The sequence below is a fragment of the Lepus europaeus genome, chromosome 2 (assembly GCF_033115175.1).
Source record: "Lepus europaeus isolate LE1 chromosome 2, mLepTim1.pri, whole genome shotgun sequence".
NCBI lineage: Eukaryota > Metazoa > Chordata > Mammalia > Lagomorpha > Leporidae > Lepus > Lepus europaeus.
This window is the reverse complement of record NC_084828.1, coordinates 32633253-32660810: the sequence shown is the minus strand read 5'-3', so window position 1 is coordinate 32660810 and position 27558 is coordinate 32633253. Positions and strand designations below refer to the sequence as shown.

At 36.5% G+C, this 27558-nt stretch overlaps 1 protein-coding gene across 5 annotated transcripts in view; it reads right to left on the bottom strand.

Annotated features, from left to right (window-relative positions):
- Window positions 1-27558, bottom strand: part of SAMSN1 (SAM domain, SH3 domain and nuclear localization signals 1) — a 548989-nt gene that overhangs the window by 25194 nt on the left and 496237 nt on the right. For all 5 annotated transcript variants that reach the window (XM_062206648.1, XM_062206649.1, XM_062206654.1 and 2 more), the window contains 6 exons: window positions 16743-16814; window positions 12650-12799; window positions 7983-8112; window positions 5903-6054; window positions 3648-3854; window positions 796-943 (listed from right to left, as the gene is read on the bottom strand). In XM_062206648.1, the coding sequence (XP_062062632.1) occupies window positions 796-943; window positions 3648-3854; window positions 5903-6054; window positions 7983-8112; window positions 12650-12799; window positions 16743-16814 (859 nt within the window). The remainder of the gene's footprint in view (window positions 1-795; window positions 944-3647; window positions 3855-5902; window positions 6055-7982; window positions 8113-12649; window positions 12800-16742; window positions 16815-27558) is intronic.

The following is a 27558-nucleotide window of genomic DNA, read 5'->3' as shown; positions in this document are numbered from 1 at the left end:
AATTAGACCACCCTTCCCCCCCACCCACCCACCAGGTCCACTTCTTTTATTTTGCCTTACAAAACACTCCTTGCAATCATGGCACATCCTGAGCAAAGGTTTTGGGAGGCCTAAACAAATTTAGTTGGAAAGGTGTTCTGGATGAATAATGGCAAAAATAAGAGCTATCTTATCTTTACAAGCTAGTTGGCATACCTGGTATTGTTCCACAGATGAATCTGCATGTATCCTTCCATCTTCAGTTTATACTTACAAATACAGAGACCATCTCAGAAAATAAAAATTAGTGCTGAATATTTTTGCAAGCTATTATATCATTTTGAAAGAGCACTACAAACATACAAGATGTGACTATATGGTAATGAAATGAATTTTCCTGTGTGGTGAGAAGGCTCATTAGCTTACAACCATGCTCTGTGTTGTTCTACAGAAGCCATGTGTGACATTTCTCACTAATGATTCAGGCTGTCACTAAATATTTGTCTCTAACTCCCTCAGTCTTTGGGAATGCAAGAATCCACTTGTGTGTAAATTAATAGTTTTGCAGAACCAAAATGAAGTACCTAAAAAAAGTTCTTCCATTTTCTAGGAGTCCAGTAAGGAAAACAGTTCCTACTCTTAATTATAGATTTGATCAGAGTTGTTGTTTCCAAATTTATATGAAAATTTGTTGTTTTTTAGAAAGAATGTTTTATATAGTGTTCAGTAAACAATATTAAGATTTTGTTTTCAACAATTTTCCTATTTCCATTAAACAGTGATTGTCCGTGAGGGAGAGGAGATGAGCACACTTACTTTCTTCATCAAGATTTTCAGCAGCTGATAGGAATCTCATCCTGTCTTCTGAGCTTTCAATGTTTAATTCAATGAGATGACTCTCTTTTATATCCTTTAAATCTTCCAGGGTCTCATAGCCATTAAGCAAAAGTGTTGAAGTATATTCCTAATAAGGGAGAAGAAATCTATATAAGATAGTCAGACTCCAATATTTTATTTTTAGTTCTCTTTAGACTTAAAGTGCAGAAATGCATGTGGAAATCAAAGGTGCCAAGAGAACTTTTTTCATACTTGTAAGCTTACCACATATGTACTAGTGGGTATTTAAGAGAGTATATTGTTTGAGCCTCATCTTTTGGAAGGACAAATGTAAAGAAGACATAATTACCTTTAGCGAGACAATGCTAAATCATGGGTCAATTAAATAGCTGGATTATTCATCCCATGTGGCATTTTTTCACTTCTCTGTTAAACTGACAGAGTTACCATATCCTAAAGTCTATCAATAAAATGTCTCTCAGAGTATATTAACAGTGTTACTTATGCATTTACATCTCTTGTTTGATTGCAAGAACATTTATGTTATTATCTTCTTGGGGTATATTATAAAATAAATTTAAAACAGAAATTCAACCAAAAAAGTAGTTTACATTTTTGGTTGAAAATCAGTACATAAGTCTAAGGAATCCCAGCTTTTATAGGCTTTTATTAAACATAAAAAATACTGTAGTTGGTGTTCTTTTCCCCAGCATGCATATTTTACCCATGTTTTGCATCCATCTGTCTATCCGTATATGTAAACTTGACATATAGAGACTTCTGATTTCAAAAACTGTGTGTCCTCTGTACTTTCTAGCTGTATAAAAATGCAAAGAGAAGTAGAATGCTTTTTCAGCATCCTCAAAATTTCCTCCATTTCACTTGATCGTCATTTTAATACCTTTATTTACTAAAATTGAGTAAGAGGAAGTCTAGCATTTTTATGTAATCAGGAAAAATGTAGTACCAGGCTTTTGTTTTTTAACCAAAAAAAAAAAAAAAAAGGAAGGGAAGTAAGAAGAGTAACTACTCTTTTAAAAATAATACATCCCAGAAAAACACTGCATTGTAACAGAGGACACCAAAATCCCCATTCTGACATAACCATCTAACTTCCAGTTCTCCAGTAAGTCACTTCACTCCTTTGGTCTTGATTATCTAACGAATCACAGAAGAAACAAGTGGCAGAGGCAGGATTTAAACTCGTACTTCCTCTGTAGAGTATCTCATTTGGGTTACACCAATAGTAATACAAAGGTTCTTAAAAGTGTTCACTGAGAATGGGGGTGAGTATTTGGTCTAGGGATTAAGATGCCAGTTGGGGCATCTGCATTCCATACTGGAGAGCCAGATTTCAAGTCCCGATTCCAGCTCTCCTCCCAATTCCAGCTTCCTACTCATTTATGTCTTGGGGGATGGCAGATGCTGGCCCAAGTAGTTGGATACATGTCTCCCATGTGGGAGACCTGGATTGATTTCCTGGCTCCTGCTTTCCGACTGATCCAGCCCTGGCTGTTGGCAGCAATTTACAAGTGATGGTTGTCTGCCTCCCTTACTCTCATGAAAAAAAAATATATATATAAAGTAATGTTTGTGAAAAGTGGAATTTAAAGATGTTCATTTTGGTGCAAGGAAATTTTGAAATATATACATAATTTTTTTCATAAAATACATTTCATACTATATATTTTCCATAAACTGTTCCTAAACCTTCATATTGGAAGGTTTAGGTATTGTGTCCACAAACAGGAACATACATACCTAACTCAGAGAACACAATGAAAGAAAGTTTAATTGACTATTGCCTTCATGCACTTTGAAAATCATCAAAATACTGCTGAGTTAATTTCAGAAATGGATTGCAAAGCCATAAATTGAGAGAGATTAAGAATATTATATGTACACACCACTTAACAAGGAAGATATTTCATAAAAATTTTGCTAATATACAAGAAAACAGTTGGAATTTAAATGTAGACAACACAATTTCGTTAACACAACCATTGTGTTGTGGGGTTTAATAATCACTGCTTCCTAAAAAATAGCTTTTTTTTAAAGGTTTATGTTCAGTTATTTTCTCTCAACTTGATTTTTGATCTGTGCTCTATAGAAAATACAATTTTCTTTTCATTTTCCTTTCACTTTTCTGGACTTGACATTACCCTTCATACTCTCTTTATCATTATCATCTAGATATTTTCTGTGGGCATTTTATTCTCTTAGGTATTTTTCATTTTTCACTGCACTTTCTCAACATTAATCTCTACTGTCACTGCTAAGTACCATTAGGGTTTAGTCCAAAGGATGTTATATCAAGGCCTGTCCTTGCATAATAAAAGTAATAAAGGAGAAATAAGAGCTGTTCTAGGAAAACAGATTTTCATTTGCTGTAAGTCTTGTGTGTTTTTTTTTTTCTTTCAATTTTTCATTTGTTTATTTGAGAGTCAAAAAAAGAGAGAGAGACAGAGAGAGGGAGTGAGAGAACCCATCTGCCAATCTACTCCCAAAATGCTTGTAGCAGCCAGGGAGTTGAAGCCAGAAACTGGGAACTCAATCCGGGTCTTCTGTGTGGATGTCAGTGACCCAAGTATTTGAGCTGCCCTCTGCTGTCTCGCAGGGAACGCATCCACAAGAATCTGAAAGTAGGAGCAAGGGCGAGGTTCAAACTCAGGCACTCATATATGGATGCTGACTACCCAAGCAGCGTCTTAACCACCAGGCCATACGCCTGCCTCCACTGCTGGTATTTCTAACTACACTGCAATGATCCACTCTCTTCCACTGGTTCATGCATACACCCCTCACACCAAACAAGCCACCAGTTTTCTAACCTGAAGGTGAATCCTTTCTAAGAACTCTGGCAAAGTCTCAGGCTTTCCACTTCTACTCCTTCGGTGGGCCTTGATTTTCTTGGGGGCTTCCTCTTCTTCTGAGATGACATCCACATAAATAAATTTGAAGTTTCCCACCTTGTTGTTCAGCATTCCTGTCCACATCCCCATTGGTGTTTTGCAGATAATGTCTATGATGTCTCCCTTCTAGAGGCAAAGACATGTATAAATCCTATTTTAGAGAACTGTATGAAAACAAAGATAGGAAAAACAGAATCCCTAGAAAACCAGGGTAATGACAATATTGTACTAAAGCAGTTTGTAGATAACAGAAATAAATCTTAGTATTCATTTCTTTCCCAAATTGGTCATTTTTCTGTATCTATGTTTAAGAATTAAGGCTGCCAGGTACCAGTTATGGTCAAGAGTAGAAAGTCCCATGCATATATTTCTTTATAAATAAAATTGATTTCTAATGTCTACATTTAAAAGTAACACTGACTCCTTTGAGACAGAACTTTCTACCCTAGAAAGGATTCTAATATTTTTGCCACTTTGCCCTCAAACAAGCCATTAATTCTGCTACTAAAAAACTGTTTTCTGCAGTTTGTGAATTTGGGTTCTTTCGTCTAAAACAGAAACTTTGTGATGATAGAACTCAATGTGATTGACATATTTGATCTTTCTGACTTGTGCCTATTTGCCTGTCTGGCCCTGTGAGGTGTTACTCTAGGCCTCTCGGCATTTAATTATAGAAAATCAAATCCTAGGTTAGATGGCATCAGCTCAACAGACAAGCAAATTATCCAGAAACCCCAGGAAGTTTCTAGACAGGATAGTCCTTCTCTGCACCCTTGCTATTATCATTTAAAGTTCAAATGTGAGACTTGTACTTCAGTCTCAAAGACTTGAACTTAGACCTTTGAGCATCTCATAGAAATGACTAAGGAAATTACTGGGATGAGCAATATTTTCACCATCCTGTAGCTTAAATTCTGATGTGGTAGTATAGAAGGGGTAAAGAAAACAGCTGAGTCCTTTAAATGCTAAATAATTATATGAACATTCCACAACATGGCATAAATATTACGAGTAGTCATTCAGTGTTGACCATATAGAAACATTCATCATTTGAATCCTTTGGGGTATGACATTTTGTGATACTAAAAGGAATAAGTGAACATCTGTGAAATATTTTTTAGCATGAAGTCTTCCACTATTTGTACTGTGTAGTCAGTCCCTCCCCTGAGTGTGAGCAGGACTATGAAAATGACAGATTTCACATTAATGCCTACATTACCTTATATGACAGAAAGCCTTTGTAAAGCTCATTAATACACCAAATTAAAGGATGATGAGTTCATGAAAAGGGAGATGATCTGGATGCACCTTACTTAATCAGACAGAATCTCTGAAAGATTCTGAAGCATGGCTGAGCTTTTCTTCCTCTTGTCCCTGGAAGAACACAACGTCATGCTGTAGAGAGGGCCTTGCTGGCGGCTCTGAGGCTGAAAAGGCTTCACCTGGATGCTCAGCAAGAAAGAAGGGAACTGGGTTCTGCCAGGAGCCTGGGAGTGTGGAAGAGGACTCAAGCCTCAGGAGGTCAAAGCCTGGCTGACAATGAGTTCAGCTTGGAGAGACTCTTAGGAAAGAAGTTAACTGAGCCATGGCTAGACTTATGTATGACAGACCGTGAGATAATAACACATTGTTGGTGTTGGAAGCCTCTGAGTGTGGTAATTTGTCATTAATATTAGGAGATGAATATAGAGGATAAGAGTAGGTAGAATAAATTCAGGAGGGAACATCATTGGGAGAAACACCTGTGGTTACTCATGGCAACCACCTTAGAAATACCTGTCTGGCCTACTCTGTTTCTAAGACTTTGGAACTGCTGGGTCCTTGCTGATACTTCCATCTTTTCTCTGTCTCTCTTTGGCTTCATTATTTTTACTTTAGCAACTACCTGGAAGAGCTGGGGCCTTCCAGAACTCACGAAGCTTTCAGTTCCCAGAAAGAGGTAGACAATTCCTTCTCATCATCCCCTGACTGAGCCTGTACTATGTACATCAGAGCAACTATTACTAATAGCCTGAACAGACGGGGCTCACCCACGTCACCCTTCATGTTTTGTGTGAATTTTTACTTTATTCAGAACAATAGACCCTCACTTCCCATGGCTTGTACTTCCTAAAACAGAGCATACAGCCAGCACTTGGTGAACCCTAGAGAAAGCAGAAAGGTGGCTCATTCACCTTGATTTTGAGGGAGTCATTGTCATAGGGACTCGGTGTGAAGTCTGTGTGCACTCTGGCACGGCCGCAGAATGGTCCTGAGTAGGGGCTATCGTCGTCCAGTCGAAAGCTGTCGCGGTTACTTGTACCATCTGAACAGCTTGTTATTCCACCTGATGAAAGCACAGGTTAACAGTTAACAGTTCTCATTGCAGGACCCTAACAGTGAATCAGCCACTGGCCAAAGCCAAGCATTGATAAATAATGTGACACCTTGGATGCAGCTTCCAGAGGGAGTTCTAATTGTTGGATCCCTCCACCCACCTCCCAGTCACTCTTCATCAGTGACCTGTGTCCCCTAAGTCATTTCTGAGTTTTCCTTGCCAATTCGGACACTCTCCCCAATCACTAAGCCAAACACCCTCACAATTCGGTCTCTATGATCCAATCTAGGACAGTATACTAACTTGCAAAGATGGGAGAAGGTATAGATTTAAACTTGCATAAAACAGATGATTACTTTCACATGTCTTAGAAACAATGAATGTGATAGTTACAGTTTCACCTTTGTTCCCTGTTGTTCCGGAATGGCCAAAGCACCATACTACCAAGTTCCCTACAACTTATCATAATTGTAGCCAGAATTCTCCCCCAGCATTCCTATTGTGCTCCAAAGGCCATTTTGAAGCATTATATCCTTGCATTAAAGGTGGCACTTATTTTTCCTGTGTGAGTGTGGGGCAAGGTGGAAGTGTATCCCAATGTCTGGAGTCCCAGGTAGAAACGCTTTAAAACTAGGCTTTGAAAACAAAACCAAATCGTTGTTTTGTGGTCTTCTTCCTTTCTGATCTTGAACCTCAAGGGAAACAGTGGTGACAGTCAAAGGGACCACAATCTCCTCCCTTCCATGGCCACTCCAGAATGGAGCTTTTCATGACACATTCTAGTTAATAAAATTCTCCCTGCATTCTGCATCACAATTTAGAATCTTAAAACTACCAGTAGAAATGAATACTAATGAAATCTGAATTTAACACATTCAAAAATACATCCTGCAAATGTTTCTGCATAAGTTTTTTTCCCCCACAAAATAATTGTTCTACAGCCAATGGGAAAACAGATATAAAATTCAGGATATTTGAAACATCTGGTCTATGTGATCCATCTTCAAATAACAGAAGCAGTTGATTTCAAAGGAAATGGAAAATAAACTTTGCAAAATCATTTAAAAGGCTGGCAAAGATTCGGTGGATATATAATGATCTACACAGAAACAGTCCTAAGGCACCCTGTAGTGTCAGTAGTTTCATCTAAGTGTTGTAGCAAGTAATATGACTAAATCATAAATGAGGATACCTTCTTAGAAAGAAATCAAAGTTCATTAGAAAACTTGTGTTGGCCACTCGCTAATATGAGACGCTAACAATAGGAGAAGCTGGGTGTGGGGTGTATGGGTACTGTTTCTACCTCCTGATTCCCTTCTATCTGTCACCTAGTTGGTGACATTCCTACCTTTTTGTATTTACTAACTTCTTCACTCTTTACCCACTAATGCTGGCCAAGACTTAAAAAGTAAATGCTCGAATTGATGAAAATGCCCTGTACTTTTCAGAGCATTTCAGGATGAAAGGAAAATTGATAAAGGGAAAAGAGTTGCAGGGAAGAAAAAAGGGGCACAGACAAAGGAGGGAGGCAGGAGGAAGACGTTAAGAGAGAACAGGATTTTACTGAGCGATTTCTAGGAATTCCAAAATGCTTTTACTCAAGATGATGTTAGTTCTCCCAAACATACATTTTTAAAGATACAGATTTAATAATCTATGATTTTTTGAGGCCCATTCCCAAAAGCCCTGTTGGCTTTAGAGACCAAAGCTTTAAAACAGTACCTAATTCTGTCTGATGTATCATGTGTCCTTTAAAAAATAATAACAGCTCCATACAGATTCTATATACCCTACATTTTCACCATGTCTGTTATCAAGTAGCTAGAACCTTATTGCTAATACAATAAATAATTCCCAAAAGGGCAAATATGTTGTTTTCAATTAATTTAACCCAGATTTCACATGGGATGTCTTGCCTCTGGATCATTTAGCCTTACTTGATGAGCTTTGGCCACTGTAAAGACTATCCAAGGAGTCACTGGCTTTGAGGGAGATCTTCTCTGTGTGAGTCCCGATCACAGGGTCACTGTTCCGATACGGCAGGGTGTTCTCTCCATCTTCCTCATCCTTTAGAAAAACACGTCAGAGCTTAAGTGCAAGGAGCAGATTTCCATGGAGATATTCACTGTTTGCACTGACTGAACAAACAACTAATAGTTTAGGAATAAAATACATAGTAATACCTCAGCATAAAATATGTGGTCATTCATCTTTAACTCAGTTTCTAGTAAAACATTTTGCCCTACACTTGGAAACCTTCCTTAGATAGGACATTCCTTATTGTGGAATTCAACTGAAATCATAATGGCTGATCTTTGAGAATTGGGTTGGCTATCATATAAAGACTATTTTATCAGAAATGTTATACTTATTGACATCTAGGCTTCATCTCTTAGAGCAGTTTTACTTCTTCATGTTCTCCTTATCATCTATTTACCACCATTGCTAATCCTTTGAGATCTGATACTACAAGCTTAAACTCTGCACAGTTGTTTCACGTCAGTTATTTGCACCCTACCAGATCACTAGATATGAATAAAACATGCACACTTTGCAATTCTAAAGCAAAGCTTATCTAAGAAGCTTTACAAATCTCATAGCATGCTTGCCACCTAGTCAAGTGAAAAGCAAATCTTGCATAAAATTAGAAAAGACAGACAATTTTAAAACAAATTACATTTCCTTGAAAACATCTCAGATGTTTTCCATATTTTGATAGGTTGGACAAAGGCTATGAATTTCTTACTATCCATCAGAATGTAATTCAATATTCCTCATTTTTGCGCATTTCTAAACATTGATAAAACATCTGAATATCAGAATATGATATATACTCGGTTTGATTCCTGCTCTTATCCATTCCTTTATTCATCCATTCAGGCAATCATCACATATTTATGGAACACTTCCAAGTAGAAAACACTATTCTAGGAACTAGAGATATAATAATGGTCAACAAGATAACAGTGTCCTTGCTCTAATGAGTTCATCCTAATATGTTAGGCTATGTGTGTGTGGATGTAAATTATAGTGTTTGGGAAGGTGTATGAAAACAAAAAAAGATGAATATAAAAAACAATAACTTTTATAATAGAAATAAACATGGGATATATGAGAGAGTTAGCTACTAGACCCAGACTTGGAGAAGGTTGGCTAGTTTAGATGAACTAGTCTCCAGAGCTTTCTGCCAAAGGTCCCTGTTCTGAATTGGGAAGCTGAACACTATGAAAATATAACTGATGTGAAGCTTTAGAGCTAGTTGTCCAAGCAGAAGGAACAAGAGCAAAATAACTGAATTCAGAATTAGCCTGAGTTGTTTGGAGGAAACAGTGTAGCAAGAGAAAAGAGGGTGTTAAGTATGAATTTAGTCAGAGAAGTAAGCGGAGCCACCTTCTGAAGAGCATTATAGACATGTATTGTGGCCAGGGAAACGCACCACTCGGATCTCTTGCTGTAGGACCTTTCTTTACTATAGTACTACGCAGTGCCTCTCAGCATTCATCAGCGTATTTGCATTGAAGTCTTCCTTCCTAACAATGACCAAAATACAGGGGGAATTATCTGAATCTCTTCTAGTGGCCAAAGGTTTCTCAGCACTCTATTGAACTCTGAGATTGTCCCTACCTGACCCTCTTTCTCTCTCTCCTTTTATGGATAAGAAACTTGCATGCAGTCTAAAAAATTACCCTGCACATTTTATCTTCCTCTTCCTAATCCTTAACAGGAATTACCTCCAATAAGTGTTTGGTGTTTCTATCCCCTTCTTGAGGTCTGCTTCTCAGAGGACTAGAATGAACAAACACACTATCATATGGAAATGATATGTAAAGGTATTATGAACTTTTAACCAGGGTAATGATGTGCCCTTACTTCCATTTCTCATGTTTCTTTCTAGCTTTTATGTAGAGGATGGATTTTAATTGGGGAGTAGAAGGAAAAATGCAATTGGGTGTCTATTATGGCAACCTAGGTAAGAGAGTTTCGTTACTTGCTCTAAAGCAGGGACAGTTTGCATGCAGAAATTAGGGGTTCTAGATATGCACTGCAATAAAAACTAATGGGAGATACTGATGAATCTGTGTGGAAATGAGAGAAGAAGGACTTCAGAATATCCCTAGGGTATCTCTCTTTCTCTGTCTTTCTCACATCTAGAATTATGACAATGTTGTCTATTGTAATTAGAAATACTGGATAGGAATTCATTTTTGGTAGAAGTGTGGAAAATCTATATTTCAGGTTTGGATATATTAGTTTTCAGCTAATCCACTGGATGTGTAAGAGGTTTTATCATGTAAGCAATTGGTTCTCTAAGTATAGCAGATAAGTGAAGACATCACAGATATAATTATGTAAAATAAAGTCATAAGTCTGGAGGAGGTCACTTAAGAGGAGAAAGTAGATTGAGTAGTGCATCTAAGATCATGCCTCGCGTGCTATTTAAAAGGCATTGAATGAAAGCAAAATCATGGCAAGAACTACCAGACGAACGCACAGAGAAAAGGGAATGTTCTACATGTAAGGAGATCACCTGTGTCAAATACAGTTGAAAAGTAAAATAAGACCAAGGAAAAATCATCATTGGATTTAGCAGCACAGATGTCACAACTGTTTTTGTGGGGCACTGGGAACGGAATTTTTCCAGCAGTAGGTTAAAAAAGATGTATAAATCTAAAATAAGATGTATAGATCAATGGAATAGACTTGGGAGCACATAAATAAATCCAAATATTTGGGATCCATACATTTATGACCATATATTTATAGCCAATTGATTTCCAACCAGCATGCTGAGATGAGATAATGGTCAAGTACAGTCTTTTTAATGAATGGTATTGGGACAACTGGATACACTCATAGCAGAGAATGATGTTGGACACCTCTCACAAACCATTTAGTAAAATTAATTCAAAACAAATCATATCCCAAAAATTAAGAGCTGAGATCATAAAACTTCAAAGAAAACATCAAAGTAAACCTCCAAGACCTGGGGTTGGGCAATAATTTCTTAGATACGGTACCAAAAACACAGGTAACAAAAGAAAAAAATAGATAAATTGGATTACAAGAAAATTATAAATATTTCTGCTGTAAATAACACTACCCAGAAAGTGAAAATAAAAATGAGTTATAGATCTCATCAAAGACTTATCAAAATACATTTTTTAAGAGATTCATTTATTTGAAAAGCAGAGTTACAGAGAGGCAGAGAGAGAGAGAGAGAAAGAGAGAGGTCTTCTATATGCTGGTTCACTCCCCAGATGGCCACAACAGCCAGAGATGCACCGATTCAAAGCCAGGAGCCAGGAGCTTCTTCTGGGTCTCCCACATGGGTGCAAGGACCCAAGACTTGGGCCATCTTCTACTGCTTTCCCAGGCCATAGCAGAGAGTTGGACTGGAAGCAGAGCAGCTGAGACACGAACCGGCACCCATATGGGATGCTGGAAATGTAGGCAGTGGCTTTACCTGCTATGCCATTGTGCTGGACTCTCAGAATACACTTTTTTTTTTTTTTTTTGACAGGCAGAGTGGACAGTGAGAGAGAGAGAGAGAGAGAGAGAGAGAGAAAGGTCTTCCTTTGCCGTTGGTTCACCCTCCAATGGCTGCCGCGGCCGGCGCACCGCGCTGATCTGAAGGCAGGAGCCAGGTGCTTCTCCTGGTCTCCCATGGGGTGCAGGGCCCAAGCACTTGGGCCATCTTCCACTGCACTCCTGGGCCACAGCAGAGAGCTGGCCTGGAAGAAGGGGCAACCGGGACAGAATCCGGCGCCCCGACCGGGACTAGAACCCGGTGTGCTGGCGCTGCTAGGCGGAAGATTAGCCTGTTGAGCCATAGCGCCGGCCAAGTATACACTTTTAAAATATATAAAAAACATTGAAACTCAACAACAAGATGACATAAACTCAATTAAAAATGCACAAAGGATTTGAATAAGCATTTCTTGAAACAGATGTACAAATGGTTGATGAGCATGTAAAAATATTCTCAACATCATTAGTCATCAGGAAAATCTGCTTCAAAACAACAATGAGATTCCACTTCACACCCACTAGGACGGCTAGCACTAAAAAGACAGACAAGACATGGAAAAATCTGACCCCGAATTCACTGCTAGTGGTAAAGTGATGCAGATGCTTTGGAAAATTGAACATAGAGGTATCATCTCTCCAAGAGAAATGTAAATAGATTTCCACGAATTTTGACATGCATGCAAATTTTTACAAGATTATTCATAATAGACAAAAGGTAGAAACAACCTAAATGTACATCAGTTGATGAATGGGTAAATAAAATGTACTTCACCTATGAAATAGGCTACTATTTGTCAATAAAAAGGAAATGACGTGTTGATGCTACCACACAAATGACATATGGGACTACCTGTGCTAAGTGTGTGATCATTCTGTGCTGTAGTTTCTTACATAAAATGGGAAAATAATACTTTCTTCCACCCAACTTCTGGCATGATGACAGAGGGAGAATGTGTATGTGTAAGTACTGTTTAAAGCACTGGTTACTTCAACGGCTGTCTAGAAAAGGAATCTGTTGGATATTATAAGAAAAAATTAATAAAATAAATACAAATGATTAAAATAGTCAACTTACTTTTTCCTCAGAAAGGGCTTTGATGTACTTTTTAGCAACTTTTTTCTTCATCGTCCATGAAATTGTTCTCATTTTTTTACCCAAACCCCCTCCATTAGTTGAAGTTTTATTTTGTTCACCACTTTCATTTATAGGTTCCCCTTCATGTGCCTGGGGTAGGGTTGTTTGCAAAAGAAAAAAAAAATAAAGCAATAAAAAACAATGATCAGAAAACACTGTTAGAGAGAAGATTCCAAGTTTATGGATGTCCTATACATTCAGTGCAACAGCCTTCAATATTTCAAACAACTTAAACGTAACACACATCTGTGAAGTTACCAAGCCTAGTAACCTGAGGTACAAACTCAGGAAGTAAGACTTGTGATACTGAAGTCTCTGAGCGTCACATCTGAAATTCTTCTAGAGGATCTGGGCTACTTTTAGTAGTTACATTGAAGAACCACGTTTATCCATCTTGTTTCGGAGATGAACAAGAGAGAAGTAAAATCAGGTATAATACATGATGACATCTACATAGATGGGAAATATTTTATTGGAGAACGGCATCTGTTAGCACTAAAAAGGCACTAACATATCACCTTGCTTCAAATAGAATTTGAGATGTTTATGGCTACTTTTGAGTGTTGAAATTAATAAAAGTGAGAAACTGAAATTTTGGCAGGTGAGTATACATGCACACTTTCCACATTTTTAAGCAACATTAAACACAAACTAGTTCTATCCATTAGTAAAGATATCAGCTGCTGTACTTATGAAACCTTTCATTTGGAATTTTGTTAGGCTAATATCTCCCATGTAAATCAGAATAAAATACAGTGTTCATAGCCTAGAAGGTTCTTATAGTGTAAAATAATTGGATCTAATTTAATTAGTATGAGGTATTATTATGTGATATAAATTGGATATTATATAGAATCTATATTAAATAAAATGTCCCTACCACACATCCCTAGCTACCTCTGGGATCTTCTTTTCTCACTATATCAGTGGTTCTCAAAATATGGTGCCCAAACCAATGGCAACAACAGCACTTGAGGACAATTTGTATCTTAAGTCAAGTGATTCTGAGACCCCTTTAAGTTTGAAAACAACTGTAATAAGGCATCACCACTCTAGCCCCCTTGCTGTCTCTGTTAGATTATCACCAAGATTTGTACTTGCTTTTGTTATTTGGCTTCCCCTAGATATCTGTAAATTCCATCCTTATATTGTTCAGGTCTTAGCTCACCGTCATGTAAAAGAATAGAAGTTTTCTCTTGACCCCATTTCCCATTTGTCTAGACTTCTTGCGTGTTCATCCTGATTAAGTGCCTCTTCAAAGCAATCAACATTAGCTGATAATATATCTGTTTGTTCATTTGATTACCATCTGGATCTCCCATCAGAACGCATCCTCCAAGGGACTAGGGACTTTTTGTTTGTTCTTCTTCTGAGCGTCTAGAATAGGGCCAGTCACAAAACTGGCACTCAGTATTTTTTAAATAAATGAAACTTCATCCATAGAGTTTTGCAGTGATATATTTTTTTCTTGGAAGACATATTTGGGTTAACACATCCTTAGTACTTCAGATGTGTGAGAAAGGAGCCTGAAGGGCCAAGTTTAACACTGCTTACCATCCCTGATAGGTGAACAGCCAGATTTTCCCTGAATATAAAAAATGATGGGAAACTTCTCTTTAGTGAACTTGAATATTTTAAATGGAAGTTTAGCCACATAGTTAATATCATTATTAATCAATATTATGTTTTGCCTCATATCTTACCCCAAATTGCCTATGATAAATATGAATGGACAGCCAATTTAAGCCCTCATTGCACTTTATTAATTTCTACATTCAAGGTTATAAAGGCAAAGACTCTTTGCTTAATTCAAAAGCCCTGAATAAAATACAATTTGGAAGCATGTTAAAATTTTAAGAGTTAGCCTTTTTCTTTTCTCTTCTCTCAAACTTTCTCGGTTGTCGTGGTAAAGTTATTTTGCTGACTAGGATAAATAAGAATGTATATTGCTTTATTAAATTTGATATTATCTTTGCCATTATCTAAGCAACAATTATGGAGTAGGAATATTTTCCAGGTTCTTTTTTTATCATTATTAACATTGGGTTCAAAGGAACTATGTCTACAGATTTTGAATTTTAACATTTTTCTATGTTGCTCTCAATAGTCTGAGTCACATTTCTAGTGATATAGTTATCTGGAGTGGTGACTGTCTCCACCTCTAGATTCTGGCTTTGTGAAATAAGAATTTTTCACCCATTGTTACAACCACACTTCCCGAGTACCTCATGGAAATCCTGTCACAGAGTGGATGTTTGTTGAATGAATGACAAATGAATGCTACATTTTTAAAAAATGTGCAAACGACTTTATTAGCCCTAAGCTTTCTTAAATTACTAGGCTAGCTGTCACAAAACGAACCTGAATGAGACTGACCTGCTTTCATAGGTTAACTCCAGAATTACAAACTAAATGTCAGTAGAAAGCAACTGTGTATGATTATGGAGAGTTAAACATTTAAAGTTCTTTCTCTCCTATCCCCCTTCCCCTCTGAGTGTGCAAGTAAAACACTGTATTACTTACAATTATGTAAATGTTGATAGACCATATGGTTATAATAAACTCATTCAGAAGCATTTATAAACATATAGATGGGCAAAAAGAGATAATATAAATTGATAAAGGGAATATATTACATAAACATACATCCACATAGATATAATAAAGGAAATATTTATAAACTAATAATAAATGTCATTTTATTTTCATTGCTTTTGTCCAGTATACCCATTACTGAAATTAAAATATTTTAAATATTATAGGTAGCTATATCTGAAGATAAACATAAGTTTTAACACCTACAGAAGCTAAAAAGACACCATTATCTAACTGAATCAAGTTCAGTGATAAGTACAGCATTTTCAGGTTTCTCAATATACATCTCTCCTCTGTACTATGTTAAATAACTGCTGTACCTCTCATGTGACTTAACACAAGTGTCCCCTGCTTAGTTAGCAAAACAGAATGGCATACTGGAGTTAGTGAAGAGGTTGAGTTGTGCCTTTGTCATTTATTAACTCTAATTCAGTTTCACTCAATGAAGCAAGCATATTTCTTCAATATAGAAATACAAATAGTTCCTATGGCTCAGGTAGGCAACTTTATTTTTTTAAAGATTTATTTACTTATTTGAGAGGCAAAGCTACAAAGAGAGAGAGGGAAAGACATAAGGATCTTCCATCCACTGGTTCACTACCCAAATGGCCACAACAGCTGTAGCTGGGCAGATCCAAAGCCAGGAGCCAGGAGGCAGGAGCTTCTTCTGGGTCTCCTACATGGTTGCAGGGGCCCAAGCACTTGGACCGTCTTCCACTGCTTTCCCAGGCCATCAACAGGGAGCTGTGTCGGAAGCAGAGCAGCTGGGACTTCAACAAGCACCTACATGGGATGCCGGCGCTGCAGGCAGAGGCTTAACTCACTAAGCCATAGCGTTGGTCCCTAAGCAAAGTATTTAACATTGTGCTTGCTTCATGGTAAGTGATCAATTAAATATTGATATTATTATTATACAAACTTAATTTTATGGGAAGATCTTCTTAAGCTACTTCTAAAGCATTCATGGCAAACGCATGTGCAATGACTACCAATGAGACATTGCAGTGTTAGTTGAAGCCTAGGAGATTCATAGCCATATTCTTTCCTTAACACACTTATAAATAAGTCACTCCATCATTTCCTGATTCCTAGCAACTGCACCTAATGTAAAATTATATACTACATATACATGCATTGTTTAATCGTATCAATACTCAAACAATTTTGAATTGCTCTTGTTTTGAATTGTAACTATCGTCTGAAGTTCATGATCTACCTTTCCAAACAAGTTTCCTGTTCAGCTTCTTGTTTTCTTCGCTCCCAGCATGATACAAGTTACTAATAATTGTTTTTTCATTTATCACCAAAATAGTTGCAAGGCTATCTATGATTTGAATATGTATTCATTTTTTCTTATTGTACTGTTAAAAGTGATACTGTATTCATAAGGTTCTTAATATGTTTGCATGGCATTCATAGAAAAGAATAAAATACTAACCTCAGTTGAATCATATGGCTTTGATACAGAATTATGCCGGAAACGATCAAAATTCCCAAAACTGCTGCTACGCTATAATATAGAAAAAGAAAAAGAAATGAAACTTAAGGTTTGTGATTTTAATTGCTAAAAATAGTAAGTGCATTAGATTTTTGTTTCATAACCAGCATTGTTTGCAAATACAATCTTTAAAAAAATCTCATGTCTGGAATATGCACAAGTATTGAAGATATAAACATTATTAACATTTTTATATTCACAGTTGATAAAATACCTTTTACAGTGTTAAGCCCCTTGGAGAAAATCTTTGTTAAACTAGTTTTAGTTTTTGGTATTACTTTTTCTTTTGATATTATTAAAGAAATCATGGTGAGTGTTCAAATTAACAAATTGATGCTATTTTATTATTATGTAAACTTAACTTTACAGGAAATTTCTCTTAAATTGAATTTAAATTGGTCATGGCTTAATGTACACGTATCAATTTCCAATGAAATTTTCAGAGACAATTCTAATCTGAGCCTTCTTGAAATGAGATAACCTCTGATTTATTTCCAGGAATTGATGCAGGTAGTCCTAACCAACCATCCAAAAAATGAATAACAACTACAACAAAACAAGCAGCAAGCATCTGAGTAGAATCCCCATTATGCCTTATAAAGATCAAGTTTGTTAAAAAATAATGAACACAAATGGATTTCCTCTTATTAACTTGATAATTTGAGACTCTCTCCTGGTTGTCAGGGAATGCACACAACTAGACATTAAAAATTGAAATCAACTTAGGCATGCACAGTGTATGATTGTGAATAAAACTGAAATTTATCACACTTAACATGGAATTACAATGAGAATTCTGGGTCAGTTTCATTCACTGGTTTTGAGAAAAGCTCAATATTTTAATAGAAGATTGTTCCCTTGGATATTTTTGCTTATAAAGCTAAATTATTATTCTTACACAATTCATTCTAAGCAGATCATTATAAGTAACTTCTAATATTCTATACAGCAAATGATTCTTTTAAATATATTTTCGAAATTCTTTGGCCACTGAGTCAGGAAAAGATATTTCTTCACCATATTTAATTTTATACATTCTTTGGGAAGTGAATACCTCCTGTGTTTTTTGTGTATTCATAAATCTCAAGAATAGTCTTAGCTTAAAGGACATACTTCAAGCTTCATATTTCTTATTCCAAATTTATCATGTTTTAAAAATAAGCTTGTGCTACTGAAATTAACCTAGTAATTTGAAAAATTCAGAACAGAAGTCAGTAATCTGTAAGATCTTGTTTTGTGCTTTCAGAACTCACAGCCCCTTACAGTTGAAGTCCGTTTCAAAGGCTCCTAGGCCTTAGAAGCACTCCTGCACTCATGTCTTCCCAGAAGCTATCTTAAAGCTCCTAGCTTCCCTATTACATGAGCTGAAATAAAAAGATCCTGACATGTGAGAAGGGTTTTAGCCTGATCGACGTGTGACATAGGGTATGGCCCCCAAGGACTGTGGCCCTGTTGGACACAATTAACGCCTTGGGCTGACTTGGCGCCCCTGCTGAACAAGGCCTTCAGCTTGTGGCAAGAGAAGAGGAAGAGAAGTGCTGAAATGGAGAAGCACACTGGAAAATATCAGGTCTTTTCGTCTAGTGACTTCCCAAAGCATTAATCACTGCAACTTGCCCAGTAAACATTTCCGTGAGGCCATCGTTGCTCCAGAGATGACAGAGTGGAATTCAGCATGTTACTGTCCTCTTACCAACCATCTGAACACAGGGAAATCTGTTCCTCCTTTATGTATTTAACATGTTCTTATAACCAACTGGAGCCTGTGCCTAGGTCAGTTTTGTAGCCTATATCCAACCTGCCCACTGCACACTGAATATTAATGAGGATTACAGTGTGATTTGCACTACTGGATAATGAGAATAGATTCACTTCAGTATTTCTCTACACTATCATCTTCCATTAAATAATCAATAGTTACCATCTTTTAAAATTAATTCCCCCCCATTATATCAATAAAGAAATGCAGATTCAGTTGCAGTGGTTTAAGAAGGATATAGGACTATTACTTTGGGCTTTGTCAGTCATCTCTTTGCTAATCACTCAACAGCTATAAGACATAGGAATGTATCAATCCATGCCAAGACACCCTTAAGAAGCAAATGGAAGTATTTAAAAGGACAATTAAAAATTTCATTATTCTCTAGTCTAAAAGTTAGTGACTTTTTTGAGATGTGTTCAAAATGTATGGGTTATGGATTATGATGAAAAGGGGCTAATGTCTACTATGAATTGTGGACAATGAGCAAATTTATAATTTCTACTCCTGTCAAGTTTTCTAACATAAATGTGAATCATATGGAAGCAAAGCCTGCTTCCTAGATAATAGCCCTTAATAAGTTAGAATGTGTTTGAAGATTGATAATTTTCCATTTTATAATCCTGATTGGACTTACCAAATATTATCTTATAGCAGAAGCCCTGATCAACACAGAATTATTATATAAACAAATAGCTATCAATAGGAATTTTAGCTTAAATTAAAATGGTTATATATATATATATTTTTTTTTTTGACAGGCAGAGTTAGACAGTGAGAGAAAGAGAGACAGAGAGAAAGGTTCACCCCCCAAAATGGCCACTACAGCCGGTGCACTGCGTCGATTCGAAGCCAGGAGCCAGGTGCTTCCTCCTGGTCTCCCATGCGGGTGCAGGGCCCAAGGAATTGGGCCATCCTCCACTGCACTCTCGGGCCACAGCAGAGAGTTGGACTGGAAGAGGAGCAACTGGGACAGAATCTGGCACCCTGACCGGGACTAGAACCTGGGGTGCTGGTGCCGCAGGCGGAGGATTAGCCAAGTGAGCCACGGCGCTGGCCAGTAATATATATTTTGAATAATTGTTTGTTGACAGATTGTATTCTTTCTTTATACCTTGTATAAATATATATAGTCTTTCTTTGTGCAATTAGAAATGGACTTGTAAAGTGGCACACTAATAACCGAGAAACCTGAAAATATCTACAAATACATACACATTTTCCTCTTGTCCTAGCAATTCCACTTCTAGATGTCTGTATCAGACATATACTTGGATATGAATTGATTTACATACCCATATTCATTGTAACACTTTTATGGTATCAAAAGTCTGTAAACCTCAATGTTTATTTAGAGGGTACTGAATGGGTAATACATAATCAATCTACACAATGGAAATTTGTATCTAAAAAGATCAAAATGTGTTTTTGTAATGCAAATGGAATGATTTTGTAATATAGTGTAGATGAAAAAGCAACATGGACAAAAATGTACATAGTAGGTCACCATTTCTAAATGTATAATTATGTGTATTTTAATACAGGCATGTAAATATTGTTTTCCTTCCTAGAGATATAAAGCAAAATAAACAAAGAGAAGATGACAGGAAAGAAAAAAGACTTCCCAGAATATACCCTGTTTTGCATATTTGACGTCTAAACCATGTAAATGTTTGACATATGTATAAATAAAATTAAATCAAAATATGAAATGGTCCCTAAAAAATCAAAATCAAAATTAATGAAGATAATTCCATATGGAATTGGTGGCTTAAGAGATGTTATTTTAAGTTTATTAAAAACACGGTAAGTTGACTGTCAGTACATAGTAGGATATATCCCAAGAACAAACATAATGACAAGTTAAATATTAACTTGCTTTCAGTAATCACATTATTATTAATTATGTATATACACATGATATGACAATGAAATTAAGTAATGATGTTAATGATACTGGAATCAAGATTTTCAGTATATTAAGAAAGCAATTTAAAATATAACATCAAATGCTTAAATAAAGCCATGCAACTTTAAAGTTCAATTGAAAACATCAATAAGAATTCATGATATATATTCTGTTAAAAATATGTATCTACTGAAAAGATCTGGAACAATAACAAATAGAGTATCATGACACTCCTGGTACCAATAGTAGATGTGAAACACATTTGTTCTGAAATATATCAGATCTCCACTGAGGCATGGGACAGGAAATAAAAAAATGTGCCCAGAAATAATGATATCGTTAAGTAAATAAGCTTTGAAAACAACTCGGAGACCATATTGAAAATATTCTCACTGGAGTATATTATACTTACAGTCTGGCTATGTTTGGTATTAATAAAGGTAATAACTGCAATGTATTGAAATATATATAACACCAAAATTCATGAGTTCACAATAGTATTAAAATCAATGTTTAGCTTGAAAAATATTATATTGTGAAAATTGATGAATATCTAAAGCCAAATATTTAACCTGCCTTTTCTGTATGAGAAACAGCTATCTACTATTGTTAGAATGATGCAATTATGAAGTCATCATTTTGTAAGCCCCCAAATACAATATTGAATCTAGGCAATATTCATCAATGGCTGCTATAATCACTAAAAGAGAAAAAAAAGCGGAATATACGCTTTGTGATAGAAGCATAGCATACTCCTAATTCTGAAGAAAGGAAGGAAGGTGGGGAGGGAGGGAGGAAGGGGAGGAAGGGAAGAGAGGTGAAGGGTGGGGGAGGAAACACGGGGAGGAATAAATTACACAAAGCTTCTGTATCCAACTGCCGGATTGCAGAAAATAGAGATGAGCAAGTTAAATGACACCAAGAGGGCACAACTGGAAAATATCCAGACAACCAGGAACCACAGGACAAGTAACTGGCTTCTCCACCTGTTCACTAAGAATAGGTAAGAGAGAAGTGCATATGAACAGTCTTCAAAAGTCACATCAATCAAATACAGTCCATGAATCTGATTTAGATATAGGGCAAGTAAACCACTATCCTACAAAATTCCAAGAGACACCTGAAGAAATTTTGAAAATTACTAGTTAGTTGATGATATTAGGGAACTATTATTTTTATTTTTAAATTGAAGTAATCTAGTGATGGGCAGCAAGGGTGCAGGCTTAAAGAAGAAACGCAAATGACCATTAATACTTAAAGAGTAGATGGGTGATAGTTATATGGGGAAGGGGAAAGATTGTACTGCTTTCTACTTTTCCATACGCTTGAAATTTTCTGTAATAAAATGATAGACTTTATCTATATATATCTATATAATAGTTAAAAGATAACAAAGTTAATGATCTCATACTTTTATTAAGGAACCAATTTGTCAAAATATCATAATAGCTTTTAGGCCATAGTTATTTGGATATATAGGCAGTGAAGGATATAATAAAGTTTTGTTTTCTAAATTCATTTTAGCACAACTTTCTGATGAAAAGGTCCACCTTTTCATCACCTTCTTTGACACAGTCTACTAGGCTTCTACAAAAACAATGCTAAGTACCAATCAGATGTTTGAACACATGTGTATGTGTGTTACCACACAACGCAAGGAAGAATGCAGAAGAATTTGAGGATTCTCTTTTATTCATCATACCCTTTTCCTTTTGTTTGACAGCTGTCATTACTACAGAGTGCCTTTTCATGATGTGCAGTTGGCAAGGTTCTTAGAAATAATCTAATCCTTCTCAATGAGGTTGATGTTGTAGGAAGCAGGACTTGCAAAGAAAACAAAAGTCCTCTTTATATATTCTCCACTGACGCACTCTCATCCAAATCATATTATTAGAGAGTTTTGATGCTTTTTTTTTCAAAGAAATTTGCTGTCTGAGCAGAAATAAAAGTGGAAAAATTAGCTCAACAGAAAGAATGAAACTAACTAGTTTTGCTAGGACAATGAGCATCCTGCATTGACCACCGTGAAGGAGAACTAGGACGTATTTTTTTAAAAATGTGAATCGACCTTATGACCAAAACCAGAAGAACTTGACCTTTTTTTTTTTTTTTTCTTAACCAGCCACCAACTTTTGAGGTCTTCAAATAAAATCTCGTTTTTAGCATGACTTAATATTTTGGATAAGGCACTGGTGGAAAAATTTCACAGTTTATTTCAAAGAAAAAATTTGCATATATGAGTCAGACATCTGCAGTATTTTGAAATGTACTGGCAAGTTTAAAATTGCACACACTCTGCCAGTGAGTTCTCACATCTTCTAAATATTGCACATAGAATGTTGGTTAGTAATACACTCTTGAAGATCAGAGTTCTGTTTCAGAACACACTTGTGTGTATATTCGTTTACAATCAAATACTAAATCTCAATAAACTTGTCAGCCTTTATCCAAAAAGCATTCGAGGATTTAATTGTTCTCACTACTTCAGGTGCTGAGTCCTTTTTGAAGAGCATGAAACAAATGTGATTCACCTAAAATAATCTGTTAGGATTGCCTCAGTGTTAAATCATTTCACTGTCATGTGGTGCCAACAAAAGCTGGTTGTGTGGTATGTCAGGGGACTGACTGCTAGAAGACTCCCAGAACTGTAAAACCTTGCCTTCAGTGCTTGCACTTGACCTTGGATAAAGGCAGACCAAAGCTCCAACATGTATCAGTGCTCTAAATATTTTGAAGACACCTCTGAACTCAAAGAACAAAAGTAGTCTTCATCTGCCTGGTTCAGTGTCTTTTCTGTCAGTATCAAAATATCTAAAAGATAGTAGAGATTCTGACTTCATCATAGGTTTTTCTTTTTAAATTTTGTCAGCATTTCTGCACCAAAGCTTTGTTTTCAGGAGTTGATAAGCCACTAAAATTGTTTCTGCAAATTAAAATGGTCTCAAAGAGGACTCAGAGGGAAGAAACTAAAAGTACAAGAGGAATCAATACAGAATGATCCCATAACCTGGAAACCTGGTTCTTCACATGAGCTTATTAAATGTAACAAAACAAATCTTACAAGTAAAAAAGACTCAAATGTTTAAAATGATCAGTGATGCCTCTGCATACGTTAAATACAACTTTATCTCTTTAGTTCCTTTGCATCCACAGACTGAAAGTCATACTACACTTTCAGAAACTGAATAGAAGTTATGAGACTGTATTTTAGTCAAGATGATGTCTTAAGTAGCATTTTAATATATCTTAAATATCTTTTTCAAGTAGAAAAGTATAATGTGGCAGAAGTTCAGTCACTTGATAGCACCAGTTCTTTAAAATCTTGCCGAATAAAGATAAATAAAAATCTTTTAAAAATATGATCATGATCACACTACCCTGAACTGCTTAGCTTCTTGTTTTCATTAGTGTAAAAACTTCCAGAGAATGGGACTGGGAATGGGGGGGGGTGGGGGGTGGGAGGGGCGGTATGGTGGGAAAATCACTATATTCCTAAAGTTGTACTTGTGAAATGCGTAAGTTTGTATTCCTTAAATACAAGGTTTCTTTGGGGGGGGGGGGAATCTTCTATTTGACCCCCTCACTCCTACATTGTTGTTTTATTGCCTACTTCCTATTCATTCTCTCTCCCTTTCTTGGCTATTGAATTCATAAGCAAGTACACAAAATGGTTTCTCATTATCCTTATGAAATATGTATTATGCCACCACTCCCTGCAAATCTTTACAAATTTCTCCAGGATCACATTGTTACACCTGCTCTAGCACATAGTCACTGTCTGCTTGGGTTTGGCCTGGAAGGCAGGTGTGTCAACAAGAGGACTTCTGTGCATATGTGCTGGTGCCCGTGGGTATAGGTTTTGGTTCTGCCTCTGAACTCCCCACCTGCACTGTCGGAGACTTATATTTGCTCACCGCTCTTTAGGGAGTCTGGACACAGAATGTAAATTGTAATGCACCATAAAAACATACCCTCCAGCCTCCACATCTATTCAATTCATTATGCAAATATTTATTGTAAGCATTTTTTCATTACATACACTCAAACACATGCCAATTCCTGAGCCAATGCAACAACTGTCAGCTCTTACCCCCAAAGTCTTACCTCTCTAATCATCTAACATCACACTTCTAGATTAACTTCTCTAAAGGACCAAGTCTCATCATTGCATTCTCCTTCTCAAAATGTAAAGCTTGCTCTGCATCACTGTGATGGTTATTGCAAGCTTGCTGTGTGCCAAGAATTGTGCAATGCCATGTACTTTTAATATCTTTAAATAAGCATAACCTGAAATTAAGAATTAATGTTGCAGTTTATAGATGAGAACTGAAGTTTAGACTGTTTAAGTAACTCTTCTCCAGTCAATAAAATAAAGCTTAAATTCAGTTTGTGGCACATTGTTGATGTCCACGGTATCAGGCAATGCCAGTCAATCTGATTTAGCAGAACCTCTGACACTTCTTGTTAGTTCATTCTTCAGGGTCAGGATCAAGTGCTACCTTCCATCCTCACTTCTTTGGGAAACTATTTGCTGATGCCAATTAAGTGTGTGTTGAATGCCCCTCCACCTAAATGCTATAGCACCTCCAAGGAAAAATCCTACGGTTGGGAGGCTTGGGGAAAAGTATAGTAGCTGACATGATTCACATTACTCTTCAAGTTCAATGTCAAAATTATTTCATGGTTAGTCAAAAAAAAAAAAGCAGATTATAATTTAATCACATTGTGATCGATGAAGATAACTAACGTTTAATGAAAGATCATAGGCTTTGTGTTATGTAGTTCAGAGTAAACACGCTGTAGCTTCTATGGCTAAATTTTGTACTGGGGTAAAGGCTGTATGAATAAGAGAAGAATCTACGCTGGAGTAATGTGTACTCTGTTGGTGTCCTTGACTAAATAATTTCACATCATGAGAATTAAACAGAGCCATAGTCAAGTGAAACGTATGCAACTCTATAGAAGCAATTCCTATAAGCAGACTCTATTTATACACAAAATAAATTAAATTACAATATATAGTAAATGTCACATTGGAAATTTATATTTATTTAGTTACAAATACTTATTTGTACTATTTCATACATTAAAGTAATTTTATGTTCATAGGCACATACCTATATCATTTATAGTTAGTCTACAGAATGACCAATTGAAATGATCAGAGATTTTTAAAGTGAAATTAGCTGAAATCAATACAATTTCAATTGGCTTAGTCATCTTAAAAAATCAGTTGAAGGATTTTAGTTGTATAGTTTTTAACTGAATTTCTCCTTAGAAATCAAAAATTAAAAAATGTTGATTGCTAAAAGTATCAAAAAGCAACAAAATGGTGGTACAACACATTATACAAGTATGTAATAAGGGTAACTAGATGACAAAATTGCATCTAGTATCTGATATGATTCTCTTCCAAACTTTCAATGGAGTGAGCGAAAGAAATACAGTTGCTAGTGAACATAATAAATTTAGTCACTAGAAAAGTGTTTCGTATTTGGTACAGATATATTACACTAGGATTTTCCATTGTCTGGACGAACTATGACTCTAAACCAAAATTGACAAGAGATTTTCAATACTTGATCTGGAACAGATGAAAGTTCCCTGGAGAGCATTGTTCAGAAAGATTCTGAAGTCACCTTCAGGCTTAGCCTTAAGATTTACCACGTCTACAATAGTTCCAGAACATAATGGATATTTGGAGGAAAAAGAGAGGAATGAGCAACTATATACAGTATGTATTTCATGCATTTGCCATCCTCACTCAAAGATAAGTAGCTTTGGGGCCAGCTTTGTGGCACAGCAGGTAAAGCCACCGCCTGTGACACTGGCATCTCATATGGGCACTGGTTACTGTCCTGGCTGATCCACTTCCCATCCAGCTCCCTGCTCATGGTCTGGGAAAGCTGCGGAGGATGGTCCAAGTGCTTGGGCCCCTGCACTCATGTGGGAGACTCCTGGCTTCAGCCTGGCCCAGTCCTGGCTCTTGTGGCCATCTAGGGAGTGAAGCAGCAGATGGAAGATTCTCTCTCTCTCTTTCCCTCTCCATAACTCTGCCTTTCAAATAAATAAACAATTCTAAAAAAAAAAAAAGATAGCTTACTTGAGCACATTTCACATTACTGATGCTGTTTTCTAGGCACCTTACTACAGGCAAGACAATACCAAGAATGGGTGATTTAAATTTCCAGTTACAATTATCATTTTTATATAAATGTAGAAATTAACTTTCCATTGTGTATTTGATTTTTTCCTATTTATTGACAAATACTAAGTGATATTTAAATGGTCACATTATATCAACTACAGTAATCCTATAATCTTCAAAAACAAACAATTCTGCATAAATGATGCTCTTGTGTAGGATATAGCTAAAGCAGAAAAGGTAATATTGATGCTTATGAGAAAAGAAGCCAAATGTTATTCAGAAGAAGAATATAATTGAAATACTGATGACAACACGTCTTACTACATTAACTATAATCTTTGCCATCAGGTTTTTTTTTTAAGATTTTATTTATTTATTTGACAGGTAGAGTTACAGACAGTGAGAGAGAGAGACAAGAGAGAAAGGTCTTTCTTCCATTGGTTCACTCCCCAAATGGCCTCAACGGCTGGAGCTGCGCTGATCCGAAGCCAGGAGCCAGGTGCCTCCTCCTGGTCTCCCATGCGGGTGCAGGGGCCCAAGGACCCAGGCCATCCTCTGCTGCTTTCCCAGGCCATAGCAGAGAGCCGGATTGGAAGAGGAGCAACTGGGACTAGAACCGGCGCCCATATGGGATGCCAGTGCTGCAGGTGGAAGATTAACCTAGTGCGCCACTGCACCAGCCCCAGCCATCAGTTTTCTTAACAAGTGTCTAGTTCACCTATTTGTAATACCCATTAATGGAATTTTATCGAATGTATTTTATATGTTATTATTAACCCAATAGGCAAAGTTTTACAGAATAAAAGATAAATTATGTCTAATCAGTTTATCACCAATGGTTTTTTAAAAAAAAACAAGAGTAAGGCAAGTATTGATCATAGTAACTAAAACTCTCCTTAGGATATACATATCCAGTGTTGGAGTGCTTAGGTTCAGGTCT